Genomic DNA, 14,820 nt, shown 5'->3' on the forward strand with positions numbered 1-14,820 from the left:
CTTCTTTTATTATGTTCTTATGGGAACAAAAGGAAAGATGTCGTCTGTGCCACTCTTCCTGTCCTGTCAGTGAAGGAAGAAAGGCCCCCCAAAGTAACCTAGCTTTGTGAATGGCTTCTAAACTGCATGCTTTATGGCTGTGGTTTCTTGTGATATGGGGAGAGGTTCCAAGCAGTAAGGTCACTAAAGAGTATAGATATTTATTTTGCTAGATTCACTTTAACAAGAGAGCTACTAATCATACAATACATTCATTACAGGATTCACACTGCCATGAAAAACCTTCAAAAGTCAGGAAGAATTGAGTATTTTGTTACTTGCAAGGATTTAGGAATGAAAATTAATGCCACTCCCCTCCCCCCCACAACCCCTGAGCCAGTTTCTTGATGGGAGATATTGTATATAAAAATATTTTAATTTTGTTAATTTATCTTGAACAGTGTTGAATAAATTTTATTTTCTTGAAGGGTTAAACTTGGTTATTAGCTTCTTAAGTCATCAAAATCAAAGAATGACCTGGAAAACCCAGAAAATTGAGGGAATTTGTTTGTCAAATTAAGTGAAATCTGTCAAATTACACACATTAATGAATTCTCAGAACTTGTAATGAAAACTTTGTAATTAATTCAAACATTTACAATGTGTTAGAATTATACATATCTCTGTGTGTTCCTTGTGCACAAAGAACATGGAAAGCACTGTCTGTCAGGAAAGGATGGGGGGGGGGGGTTTGAACTGCCCTCACCCGTGCAAATTACCATCCTTTATTTCAAATTATAAACAAGCAGAAATCTTATTATTTTTATTGTTAATAACATAAATAAGACGTAAGCAAGTTACTAAAGTTATATCTGCGAAACTTACTTGTAAATGTTCTATTAATTTCAGTGGCTTATATTATCAACCGCGTTGATTATTCCCCTTAACATGAATTTTGGACCTTCGTTTGTGAAGGAGCTACGGGAATAAGAAAGGAACGAACGCAAACGGTTGGTTCGACATATGGGCATTAGTTTCCTCAAAACATGTGACGTCTTCCCAAAGTTCATTCAGTGGAAAGTGCCAGTGAACAGCTATAAAATGAAAAACGTCTTGTACAATGCTCAACATCGAGCTCTTACAGCCGTCATTGCAGACAAACACACAGAAAATTGACAACTGGCGCAGGTGTGCGATAAACAAAGAACCTACCTCATATCAATGCTACCTCCCACAAGATGGGAACACATCAGCAAAAATATAGAATACATGCTACATACAGTAAAAAAAGAAAAAAACAGGACTCTCACAAACATGCTACACCACATCAGAGGAAAGTGGCCAAGTGAAAGTGTGAACAACCCAAATGATGGACAAGTGAACAACGTCAACTTGACAAACCTCAATGTTCCACAATCCTTCAAAAAATCTTCTCGTTTTAGATGAAAAATTCAATGTGCTAACCAGTGAATCCCCCACCCTAGAAATCATATGTGCAGCAGAAAAAGTGGCATGTTTGCACTCAACCCGCAACACTCCAGAGAGTATACAGACAGAGACAGCAGGCATTTCGCAGAAAGTGGCCCTAAACAAGCCATCCAAATCCCACCCAACCCACAAAAAAAGCAGGTCAGTGCTAACAGACTTCAAATCTTGGCTGGAAGCCAACAACTGTTGAAGAATGAAATCAGATATAACAAACCAGTAATGTGATCATGTACCTAGTCTGGCCATAAACACTGTTACACACTATTTTGTGAATAAATTGAATATGGTTTCAGATTTTTAAATGTTCTTTTAGTATGTTACACTTACATATATTACACACAAATAGCACCAATCAGTTTTCAAAATATACACTCTTTGCTGTCACACAGGCTCGAAGTCTCCCTGGCCTGGCATCTATTGCAGCACGAATGGTCTTGATGGGAAAGTCCACACCTGCTGCTATCAAGGAGCACTTTTAACTTTCAATTATAGGGTGCCTTGTCTTGCAGACAGTCCCCTCTAGCTCTGGGCAGAGTTTGTAGTCCAAGGTACTGAGATCATTGCTATCAGATAGCCAATCAAAAGTGGAGATGAAATCAAGTACACTGGTCTCCAGTCACCATCGAGTCATCCTTCCCTTATGAGATGGGGCACAATATTTCTTGAACATCCGGGATTCATTGTGAAACATTGTTTGGTTCAACAGTGTCACGAGAGGGTCCAGGACACTTTCCACATACACTTTCAAACTGTTTTTAAGCCCTTTTCTAAAAAATGAGGCCTGGTGGAACTCTCATAGCTCACCCCCCACCAAACCATGACTGAGAAGGGCTGGTGGCATCTCTGATTTTTGGGAACTCTCTCACAAACTTCTCGAGAGTTTGAAGCATCCACCCTTTCATTTTGGCCGTTAAAACTTCATTCAGTGGTGAACAATTTCTTATCAGTGAAGAGAATCCTGCAATGCCCACCATTGGCAATGTACCACTGCGGGAGCCACCTCAATTTCAGTTCCCTCTGCTTCTTCACTTGTGTCGTCAGGAAATTTCCAGTACTCCACCGGTAAGCCTGAATTCCAAGGTCTTCATTAAGTGCCCTGAACATTGATTGTTATGAAATGTTCAACTCTTGTGCCATTATCACTTGCTTCCAGAAGAGATTTTGGCAGATGTGAGCCAGCACTGCTTTAACAGCCGCCACTGTTCATACGGTGTGAAGTCGACCAACTCTTGGGTGATCTTTCATGCTACCAGTATCAGTGAATCTCTGGATTGTCTGATACACAAACCTTTTGCTGATCTTCTGGATTTTTAGGGGCTTGAAAATCTCAGTGAGTGACTTCCCAACCATATGCAGAGCAATTACGGCTACTCTATTTTCATATTCACCCCACTCCATGCTAAGCACAAGAAGATACATGCTTGCTCTTTCACAGCTGAACACACAATGGTCAGGAGTGAACTTCAGCACAAGCATGGTTCATGAGCCTGACTACTGGATGTACAGTCCAAGCTGAAAGTTTGTAACAGTATTTATGACCAGACTAGGTATAAACGTGACTACTCCTGTAAAATGTATGATAAACTAATTAGTGATTCATACAAGACTATTGACAGGGACCCAACTGAAAAGTGCAAATGCATAATTAAGCATGCAGTTGAAAGTTGTGTAATTCTCAACCAGCAAGACTGCAAACTTATCCTCAACACCCACCCATCACTCGCCATAGCCAAAATCATCGCAGGGTTCAACCAACCAACAGTCCACCTCACAAGGTGGCTAAAATAGAAAATCTCTGAACACAACCACAAATTGACATACATTTTCCGAAACAGCACAGATGCCAAAGAACTAATAACCTCAATAGTGCAAGCCAACCATGCCAAAATCGCTAGCATCGATATAGTTGACATGTATAACTCCATCTCAATCGACCTAGCCCTCACCTCAGTGGAAAGATGGCTTGCTGCCAATAAGGTCTCACCAGTGGAAGTGTCTGAGGTATCCAAGTTATTGGAAATCTGCCTTAGGCACAACTATTTTCAGTGTGAAGACAAGTATTTCATACAAACAGAAGGATTAGTCATGGGCAACCCCTTATCCGCTTCCATAACCAACATTGTTATACACCTAGCCAAAAAAGATATCCTTCACTCACGAGAACTCCGATACATACGAAATGGCAGATATGCAGACAACACTATTGTCATTTACAAAAAGGAAGATGAAATGCAGGGTGATCTGTTTGGGTATGGATAAAATAAAATTGATGTGAAATTTTTTTGGTCAAATGTAATTACCTGAAATATTGTATACAAAAGACTGAAAGGTGGGAGTTTTTATTTTTATACACTACTAACAGTTTGGTACAGTTTTCAGTTTTATACATGGCCTCCATTGCAAACTCTGCACAACTCATAACAGTGATTCAATTTATTCCACATTTGGTGTAACATCTCTGGGGTGATTCTGTCGAAAGCCTGTTAGATTTTGAGTTTCAAATCATCAATGTCTATTGGTTTCTGTGAATAGAGTGTGTCTGGAACGAAACCCCAGATGAAGAAGTCTGGACGGGTTAAATCTGGGGAGTGGTAGGCCAAGCAATTGGTCCCCCACGGCCACACCAACGATGATTGAAATGTTGGTCAACAAAATCACGAACCACTTGTGCCCAGTGAGGGGGTTCACCATCTAATTGAAACACAATGTTCAAGTTGTTGTCTTGTTGTTGGAGTTGGGGCAGTAGAAACAACTGCAACATGTCTAAGTAAGGAATATGACATATTGTGTTCTCAGAAAAGATAAATGGTCCATACACTAATTGCGACTCACTGCACACCACACGTTAACTTTTGGACTTGCCCTTGCATATTTTTTAAGCACTGAACCAGTTTCTTAAAATGTTCTATACCACAACAATATGGAATCATATTTCGGTACTTTATGCACACCATACTGACTACGAAATTCCCATTTGACTTGTGTAACACTCTCACACTTAGCATACTAAAGGACACATTTAGCCCGTTGCTGGTTCGTAAACGCCATTTTAACAATAACGAATCAGTTCAGACTTCATTGTTGCCAACACACTACAGCCCAGTCTAATGGTAAGAAATGACCACCCCTCCTGCCCTGTGCAGCATTTGTCTTGAACCAGCCCGACCGCCCTGCATAGAGGAGAGAGTTTACGCACCCATCAGTACCCAGCCTGGTTCAAGAACGGGCAGGCTGTCGATGACTCAATACAATTCTTTATGATAATAGCCGCTATTGGAGGAAAGACTGTGTTTATGATGACACTATTTATTATTTTGTTCAGTCTTATCACCTGTGAATGATCCGAGGCATAGCTGGCGCAAGAGGGAGGGGTGTCCGTAAGATTGAAATGCATAACCGCGTTGTCGCCTTGTAATCAAGGTATCCCGGGTTCGATTTCCAGTGTAGGCACATAGTGGTTCGAATCCCACTTTAAACTGTAGGTCCAGTCCCGATTAGCCTTGCTGTGCATAAAGTGGATTTCAAACACCAAACCAATCCAATGAAATGCATAACCCCAGAAATTCAACAGGTAGTGTTGAATGTATGAAAATTTTGATTTGAGATGTGTTATTATTTGCAGTAATGTTACACGTAAGGAGCACGTTGAAAAAATAAATTACAGGTGTAGAAGTCCTTTATAAATATAAATTTCTAGATTTCCCCCCTCTCCAACACACATACTGCTTTAATTTTCTGGCAGTACGTATAGTACTGGAATCTTCTTGTCAACCTGATGGTAAACAAATTAGGTTAAGAATTCCAAACTTAAGATAATGTATGATTATACTGTAGTGTGTTCAGCAGCCCTGATTAACTTGACATGATCTTCATAGAAGTTCATTCTCTCTGTGTTCTTATGAAGAGTACCGAAATTATTTCATGGAGGAAAATTTATTATGTGCACACACATGTTTGTGCATGTACATGCAGCCATCGCCCACTTTTATAATTTTTTTTCTTTACAATAAGGGGAACTCCAGGTTTCTCTTTATTGCACTGCTTGAATTTTGATTTTTTTGTTCCTGCAACGAACCTGTACCATTCCTATATATTTAATAATCAATCCCTTTTAATAATTAATGCAGTAAAGTACAATTACATGTGTGACCTCTCCCGATATACCTACAGTTTCCAGGATGGGCGTGAACCTCCTCTTCCCCTTCTCTCAATTCCACCCATGTTATATATATATGTTTTTATAACGAAGATTTTTACAGTGCATGACTTAAGTACAAACCATAAAATTTTCAACCCATAATATTCAGCACTATGGACTATTTCAAGAAAAGACTGTCACACCTGCAGGTGAGCACGTACTCTTCTTACAAATGGTGTGGTGTGTGTACAGTGGCGTGCCCAGGGGGAGGTGGTCTTGGTGGCTGTCATAACCCCTTTCGTTTGGTCCAAGATTCCTAAAAAAAGATCGTCAAAGACACGAAGAGGTCTGACTACTAAAAAAAAATATATGTATCCCCTTTCAAAAATCCTGGGCACGCCACTGTCTGTGTACAGTGAACCAGTCATCTGCCCAAGAATACCCACGTTACGATCCAAAAGAACCACGAATACCCGTTCCAGCGCAGACGTGACTCGCTGCTCCAGCCCGCAATGTGATGCACGTGGATCACTCCCAGCAAGCAACCGTAGTGTTGCTGCTAGCCCATTTTTATCCAAGCTGCGCGGTGCATGGAGACCTGGGTCCCGAGAACTGCCACAGCGATTGAGTGGATCCTGGATTACGGAGCGAGTCATGCCCGCCCATGCAGATGTCTATTACAAACATTGGACTTCAAAATGGATACACATGACATCAGCTCTCTACATGGTGAAGCAAAGCTGAAACGAAAGTACGACAACCTAACCAACACCACCCTGAAACAGTATTACATCAAACTCACACACAAACCAGTGAACAAAATAGCCAGTGCCCTAAGTAAATACAAGATATCTTTCCTTGCACCACTAGACAACCGAGGTGTATATGATGCCCAGTGTGTGTGCAACTCGCATTACATTGGCAGATCCATCAACGAGCATATACAACAACACTTAATAGATGCAAAAAATCCCAATCCACTACCGGACTAGCAAGGCACCTCAAGTTTAACAAAAACAGGATCCAAAAAGTTTGTTAGGCATACATCGCACACCCTAATCGACACAAAAATCAAAAAGATGCATGCAATTATGCACTTTCAGCATGAGCTGAATATCAACAGTGGTCAGGCACATCATGTTTGGCTCCTGTTATTACAACAACTCAAACCCATCACGTGCAGCAGATGAAATGGCTACACCAGCACCCTAGTGGTAAGCGAGGAAACAACAGGGACCAGAAGTCAACCCAACAGTAAAGCATCGAGTTCCCAAGTAAATGGTGGCAGAGGCCACCGAAATTAATAGAACATTTACAAGTAAGTTTAGCGGATATAACTTTAGTGACTCGCTTACGTCTTATATTATCAACCACATTGTTTATTCCCCTTAATAATGAAATATCTGAAGTTTGGGACTTGATTTTCTTGTGCTTGTGCAAATCTGCAATAGAAAGTGAAGATTATAATTCATGTATATGTGAATGTAAATGTTTGTTTTGCTCTTTATTTTTCCAGATTTTCTCAATTTGTGCATTTGCAACAATAACTGGCTATTCAAATATCATTCAACTTGAAGTGTGTTCAGATCGTCAGATAGTTTCAGTGCAGTTTGAATATCCTTTCAGGTAAGGCATTTTAGAAGTTAAATATTTCAAATATAGTATAATATAATTTTAAAGCTCATATGTAGGAACATGTTTTTACTATTTGAAAATTAAATAAATCATCCTTGTCCTTTGAAAAATCATGATCTCTTCCAGATACTTATGTAGGAAATTTCAAAATTGTGTGCAATAAAATGTAATAATTCAACAATGAAAAATTTGAATTTCATCATGATTGATTCTCTGTAACTAATATCAGGCAAATCAAATAATCAGTCTGAAGGTAAGAAACATAAGTGAATGTCCAAACACTGATGGTACTGATGATTAATGAATAATGAAACACTCATTCCTTCAAATTTATTAATTTTTATTCACCTAATTGTAGATATTTTTAAATATTAGGGAGGCAACCTAGTATCTATAAATGACTGTAAATGCCTGTTACATACATAATAAATTGTGATCTCTGTGTTTAATCTACCCTAATCAAATTGGTGTATTTACAGTATAGTCATATAATATTGAGTTGTATAATGTGTAACTGTCATGCTTCAAGTTTTGTTTTGGTATTCAGAATATTTTAGTTCTTTCTTATTTATTCTGAGATATTTTACATAATGAAAAAATATTGAAAATGAGCCTAATGCCTTCATTCCTTGTTTTTTAAGGCCAGGAACAGCAAGTACTGAGGAGGGACAGAATTTTGTTAGAAACCCATGTAATAAAAATTTCACCTTTCAACTACCATATTGGCACTTATGTCATGAAGAGACATAGACACCAGTTGTATTTTATTAATTAATTAGAATTCTTAGAAATTCTTTATTCATGGGCAAAGTTCAGCCTGTGGCTACTCTACCACTTGTGTTTGCCTTCTTGAATTTAAAGCTTGTGATAACAATTATAGGCATACACATGACATTTTGTCATATCATAGCTGAAAGCTTAGAGAGTTCACAGGTAATCAAATCAGAAGTTTCTCACTTGTGTTTACACCTCCTTTTTCTGATAAATGACAATGTATTACAGATAATCCCATCATTTCAATATATTTCTTGGGTCTTGTTTCTGGTGACATGCTGGGCAGATCATGTATACTTCCTCACTATTATTGCAAATGAAAATACAATAAAATAACTACTGCTGTTTATAGAAGTGATACACTTGTAGATACTGTTCACTGTGATATATTTACATATTGTAAAAATATTACTAAATACCGCATGTATTAACACTATTATTAGAACAATTGTCAAGAATTGGGAACAACTCTGGTAATTTCTTTTTTCTTTTTACAGTTTAGACAAACTATCTAAATCATGGGTATGCAATACTACAGAGTATACAGCACACTTTTATGGTGATTTTTCCTCAGATGCACAGTTCTTTGTTGCTACAGGAGTTCTTTCTTTCCTCTATTGCATTGGGATCATCGTGCTGTACATTTTATTTGATGCACTGTATCAGAATAATAACCTTGTGCCATTAGCTGTAAGTATTAATAAATTATTTATCATGAGTAGAATATTTGTATGTTTAATGTTTTTTATGATAATTATTGTTAGTAGTAAAACTAAATTTGAGTCTGTGCCCTTGACAGTTAGTTAGAAATGAAGAATTAAATATTTTGAAGAAAATATTGAGAGAATAAATATGTGTGTATTTTTGTACAAATACTTGCGCATTTTCAATATGGTCTTTGGCCATGTATTGTGTGCTCACATGTTGAGATGCATTGCATCCTTCTAAATCATATTTGATTTAATTTTAATTTTTGTTATTTAGTGTCACTTTTCTGCCATGTTTGGCTAATCACGACTATCTAAATCATTTTGATGAGGAGTCACAAAAATGGCAACACAAGGGAAATCAATCTTTCCATATTGGTGCATTTAAAATGATTTTATGTCCCCAGAATTTAAAAAATTTACTTAGTAAATATCAATGAATGTTTTTTTGTTAACTTGAAAGAAAGAAAACAAAGTGGAGAGGATGATACTTGAATTCTACATATTTGGAAATTTGATTTATTTTCATCATGATCAACTAAGAAGTTGCAATATGCACAATCAGAGATGATGTGTATATTTACATGATGTTGAAACACAATGATACATGTTTTCAAAAGATTGGGGAAAAAATTTGCCGCGCCAGAGAATTGAACCTTCAGATTAGCAAACTGGCCTTATACCATTTGGCTGACACATTCACCCTTTTTGCGAAGGAATCATTTCTTAGCATCTGCTAAACCAAATGAAGTGCACACTGCCACTGACTGATTTCATATACATATATCTTGTTTTTTCATTGCAGGGATTAGAGAATGGAACAAACTGGCTGCACCATTTACTAACATTATTTGTGATCATAGTGTTAAGAAAGAACTAAAGAACATATTATTGTCCCACCAACAACATTAACCTACACCAATTTTAATTATTACATCTGTTCTTATACGTCATGCAATGCATATCTATCACCTCCCACCAGGGGTTCCCATCCCCCCCCCCCAAGGCCTATGTTGCACTCCCCCCCCAAAGGTAGAACATTCCCCCACTCCATTTCTACCGAATTATTTACTCACATTATTTTGGTCAGACAAAATTTGCAGAACAATATAATACAGACATATTTAAGCAACATATCTTTACTTTAGGCTCACTTTCATGTTTGCTGACATAAAACATACAAAACTGCTCAGGCCCGCTGCCATTGTTAGCATACTGAACCTTATTCTTAACAGTTTGCCTGCATGACTAACCTTGTACTAATGCGAACAGCACGTCCCCTTTCTTCTAAACCGATTCTAAAAGCATAAGAGGTGGTGTTTCATTTCAACCCCATCACCATGATCACTCGCAGGTAGGTAGAAAAGCTGTACACAATAACTGTAACTAAAAATCAATAACAAGTCAATCAAAGAAACGATCCCCCCCATTTTTGTGTGAAGATATATAGAATTGGTATAAATTTTTGTCCCCCCCCAAAAAAAAAATTTCCATGATGCAGGTGCATCATAAATCTTCTCTGTGGGCACCCCTGTCTCCCACAATATACTACTAATGACTTATTGCATAACTTTGTTTCACAGCTTAAATACTACTCAATTCAAGGCATTATTCTATCATTGTACGTGATATTTATATTATCTTTACTGTATTAGCATGATAATTATGTTTTTTCTTTGTTTTTAATCGATTCATATCTGTGACAAGGGTTGGTTGTAAGAATGGCCCGTGTGGCTGAAACATGCTTTCTTAAATAAAGACCAATTATATTCCACCCTTACTTTACCTTGACTGTCACCCTTCCCATGCTGATCACCTTGTGTCACACAGATCTTCACATTTTTTCTTGCCAACAGTATTTTTCCTTTGTTGTCATGGGTAGAATCCATCCTTGAAGCGCTAACCACCATTTATAAAATTCTTGTTTCAGCTGGTAACAGTTCATTGATGTTGAAATGTTATACGTAATATTATGAGATCCTTGTTTTGTTGTAGGACTTCGTACTTACTGTTGTATTTGCTGTGTTCTGGTTGTCTGGAAGTGCTGCTTGGGCAAATGGTTTAACAGGTCTTAAACAAGCTACCAACCCACTTGACCTTAAAGAAGCAAATAGGGTGTGCCGGTCACATATTTGTCAGAGTGTCACTATTGGGAGTTTCTCTGATCTATACATATCTGTGGTAAGTTTTACTTGTTCTTTTCTCATTTCAAGACTAAAACCAGTCCTTTATATCAAAATTCTCTCCAAATGTCTCTCCACTGAGGGGTGGCAACCAGTGCTTGAAGTGGAAATTCATATCTGGGTTATGCGTAGTGGAATTTGAGGATAGGTTGGAAGTGGCAGCAAATAGTGCATCATTTCTTGAAAACTATGTGCATATCAAGGTATGGCATACTAGAATGACAAAACGATATATTTCTTGTTAATATTTTAGCAAATACATTTTGAAAATTTCTATTTTTCCCATCCAAAAATTATATTTCATAAATTACGAATGGGTATTACTCTTCAACCACCAATTTTTGCTGATATGTTTTACTTTTACATGTAATAATGAAAACAAAGAAACTTGTTCACCATGTTTGGCAATTAGGGGTCCAGCAAAAGACATGCATTGAAAGTTACATTTTTTAAAATGCTGCCTATTTTCCAGGCTTTTTTTTCCCCAAAATTGAGGGACAGGGATTACCACGTTCTCAAAAAGTGGTGTTTTGTTTCCATGTAAATTTGATCCATCCAGCTTCCATAGGGCTGATTCTAGAAGCAATTTTCCTGAAGATGGCAAAACTGCTTTTCTTATACATTCTTGTTATTTTTCGCCCCAAGGTGTATCTGCCTATTTTCAACACAAGTTGGAAAAGCATACACCTGAAAAGTTCTTGACCAGAGAAGCTAGCAGGAGGGAGAAGCTCATACATTAAAGATTAACTGAGGAGATAGCATCCCCCCACTTTGAGCACTGGTGGCAACATATTAAAAACTGGGAATATGAGAGACCAGTAAAATATCAAGGAAGGGAGAAATTTTGTATTTAAGTAATAAAAATTCTCCCTCTTCCACAATGATCTTGGTCAATTTATATTAGATTACAACATTAATTTCTTGTGAGTTTTATTCTGGTGTTGAAAAACGTACTTAAAGTATGTTGAATTGCACATCAGACTTTCATGTGGAACAGTGAGTAAATTGTGTAGAATAGATTAACCTCAACTTTTAAATTTGACACATGAACACACACAAGGTAAAACAAATTGAAAAACCAGAAGCAATGATCAGAATATATATGTCCACTGGCTGCTATATCATGAGAATTTGAAACTTCTAAGCCCAAAACTGGACAGCTAAAAAACAAAAAAGAAAAGAAAAAAAAGGGGGTTTGGACACACATGGTAAAAATGGCAAATTTTCTTTTTCTTTTAAAAAAGCAGCTTTTTCCAACTTTTAAAAAATTGAAGAGAATACTACTGTATACAATCAAGTTTAAACATGTATATCATGCTTTTTACTCTGATATCATGTAATGGTTGCAAGTTACAATAATGTTGATGTGAACATTTTTTTTATCAAGCCCGTCATTACAAATTAAGTGGATATATATTAACTATGTTGATCTGTGCTTTCCATACATTCTAATTCACTTGCCACAGTGTATTATTTAGTACATTTATTGCTTATTGATGGTTGCTTTAGTTCTAGTTACCTTTTCCTCTTCACAGTTCCACTTTCTTCGTATATGCATGGTGAAGACATTATGTAAGCTTTTTTATCATTGCAGATTTTTGGCTTCCTTAATTTCTTTTTGTGGGCATCCGATCTGTGGTTTCTATACAAGGAAACCTCTTGGTTCAAGTTACGCCAGGCTCCGAATGACATGGATGGGAAAGCATAATTTTTTTTGTGCACAGCATATTCTGGGGATCTAATGATGTCAATTAAGCATGCGGCTGCGTGCTACCAAAGAAAAGCTTGATATATTCGTGAAGTCGGTTAGCGGTAGGATTTTTGTGTTGGTATGTGAATTGTTGTAGAATACTAGCAACTGAGTACTACATTCATTGTGACCACCTCAATTTGATCTGTGAAGCTTGTGATAATGTTTAGGTTAAATCTGTTGTGCAAACATTCATTTCTGTTATTGATTGTATTGTGGCTTTTACAGAAGATTAATAGTTAGGCCTGGGATATACTGCCATAGTAATAAAACCTCACTATATAGAGTAACAACAAATGCACAATTTTCTCATTTTTTTGTAAATATTTACTGGAATATTCTTGTTCACATAGATAGTAGTAGATGTGAGTAACTGGTGTTGGTGTTCGACTTCATAGATCAGAATCTGAAAATTGTCAAATGCTCACCAAAATTGAATATTTTCAGCATGTTTGTAATTTGTTGCTGATATAATGACTGCACACTCAATGGTTTCTTACAATATGTACTTTGTGAATACCTTTTATTATAAGTTGATGTATAAAAGTTGTTATTACCATTTTTATGTTTAGTACTTAATCAGCTGCAGCTTGTGCAAGACTACTTTTTATGAGACTGAGTTGAAGTTAACCATGTTAAGGCAAGAAGCCATTGTATGTATAATATGCTTACGTTGTACATATACTGTAGTAAAAATCAAGTCATGTAATTTTCTGGTTAAAGAGAATATTAAATTTTCAGCAGAAAATTTGGTTGGTGTCAATAATGTTGGAAAAAGTTGATGACTTGCAGTCTCATCACACACATAAAGAAATTGCTCGTAAAGAGTATTTGCTATTTACCAAATAGACTAAGTTTATGTCTGTACATATTCCCAAGTTCTGTGAATTTTTAAAGAAATTGTTTGTGGGTGCTCAAAAGCAATGATACACACCAGTATTATGTATGCAGGAAGTTCAGCTTCTAAGCTAGGCCAGTGTTCATTATTTCCAGTTTTATATGAAATATGTCAAAATGTAGTTACTCTCTGTTTACGTCATTCCCTCACATGAAAGACCTTGATGCTCAATTTATAGTTAAAAGTTCACATTGCAACAGCATTGGCAAGCATTGCTTAAATGTGTGTTACAGATTTTTGGTTCTATACCCACATTTGCCAGTAGTATTTGTAATTGTTGAAATTGATAAAGAAAGCATGAGGAAATTTGATATCATTATCATTGGAATGAGGACTGAAAATTTTCAAGTTGATAATTTAGTATTGCCATTTTTGTCCCGTGCAGGCTTGTGCTCTTTTCTTACATATAAGTATATGGTTATAATAATATACTGGTTATTTCATGGTTCAATACTTCAGTTAATGTAGCTAGATTGCAATACTTCTATCTGGCTGTAATACATATAAAACATAACATTTTCAGATTTACAGCAGTTAATAATTCATTTGAATTATGTATAAAACTTTCATAAATGTGGAACAAAAATGGGCTTTTCAGCTCAAATCCTTCAACAAAAAGATTTAAAAATCAATTTCAGTATGGAGGAAAATATGTTGTGTGTGTCTCTCTCTCTGTGTGTGTATGGGTACGTGTGTGTGTGTGTGTGTGTGTGTACATCAAGATTTCTGAAGTGAGTAGACACTTAGCCAGGTGCAAGTAACATTTGTATTGGAAAACTTTTTTTAAATTACCAAATGTAATTTTTCTTTAACCAAATAAGAAATAATTGAATCAGTTGAAAAATTAACCAAATTGTACAACAAATTCAATATATTTGTTTGTCACTTCACTAATAGGAAGACATGACAAACAAAATATAAGCTTAATATTTTTTTTATGTATCAGCACGTTTCATTTGTGTATTTACATTTTGTTCAGGCTTATGTTCCAAGAAATATGAATGATATTCTAGCAAAGATAGGAATAGAATGTGACCAAATACTGTTGAAAGTATATAATGAAATATATTGTATTTTTACGTATTTGTTGTGGTTAATGAAAGGAAACTTCATATATGTATATATATATCACCATATTAGTGTTACATTAAATAAAACTTACTTTTCTTGAAGTACAAATACACTTGTATATATATATATATATGTGTAACACTTTTTATGGTTATGAATTTTAATGGATTTGGTATCATTTATGAATATATGAAGTG

The 14,820-nt window shown here is 36.3% G+C and overlaps 1 protein-coding gene across 5 annotated transcripts in view; it reads left to right on the forward strand.

Moving 5' to 3' along the window:
- LOC145983978 (synaptophysin-like) overlaps window positions 1-14,395 on the forward strand; it is a 43,142-nt gene extending 28,747 nt beyond the window's left edge. For all 5 annotated transcript variants that reach the window (XM_083117212.1, XM_083117213.1, XM_083117214.1 and 2 more), the window contains 4 exons: window positions 7,122-7,231; window positions 8,512-8,704; window positions 10,717-10,902; window positions 12,499-14,395. In XM_083117212.1, coding sequence (XP_082973338.1) covers window positions 7,122-7,231; window positions 8,512-8,704; window positions 10,717-10,902; window positions 12,499-12,612 — 603 coding nt within the window. In that variant the 3' untranslated portion in view covers window positions 12,613-14,395. The remainder of the gene's footprint in view (window positions 1-7,121; window positions 7,232-8,511; window positions 8,705-10,716; window positions 10,903-12,498) is intronic.
- The last annotated feature ends 425 nt before the right edge of the window (window positions 14,396-14,820 follow it).

This window comes from Lepisma saccharinum, chromosome 2 (genome assembly GCF_977018435.1).
Source record: "Lepisma saccharinum chromosome 2, izLepSacc3.1, whole genome shotgun sequence".
Lineage (NCBI taxonomy): Eukaryota > Metazoa > Arthropoda > Insecta > Zygentoma > Lepismatidae > Lepisma > Lepisma saccharinum.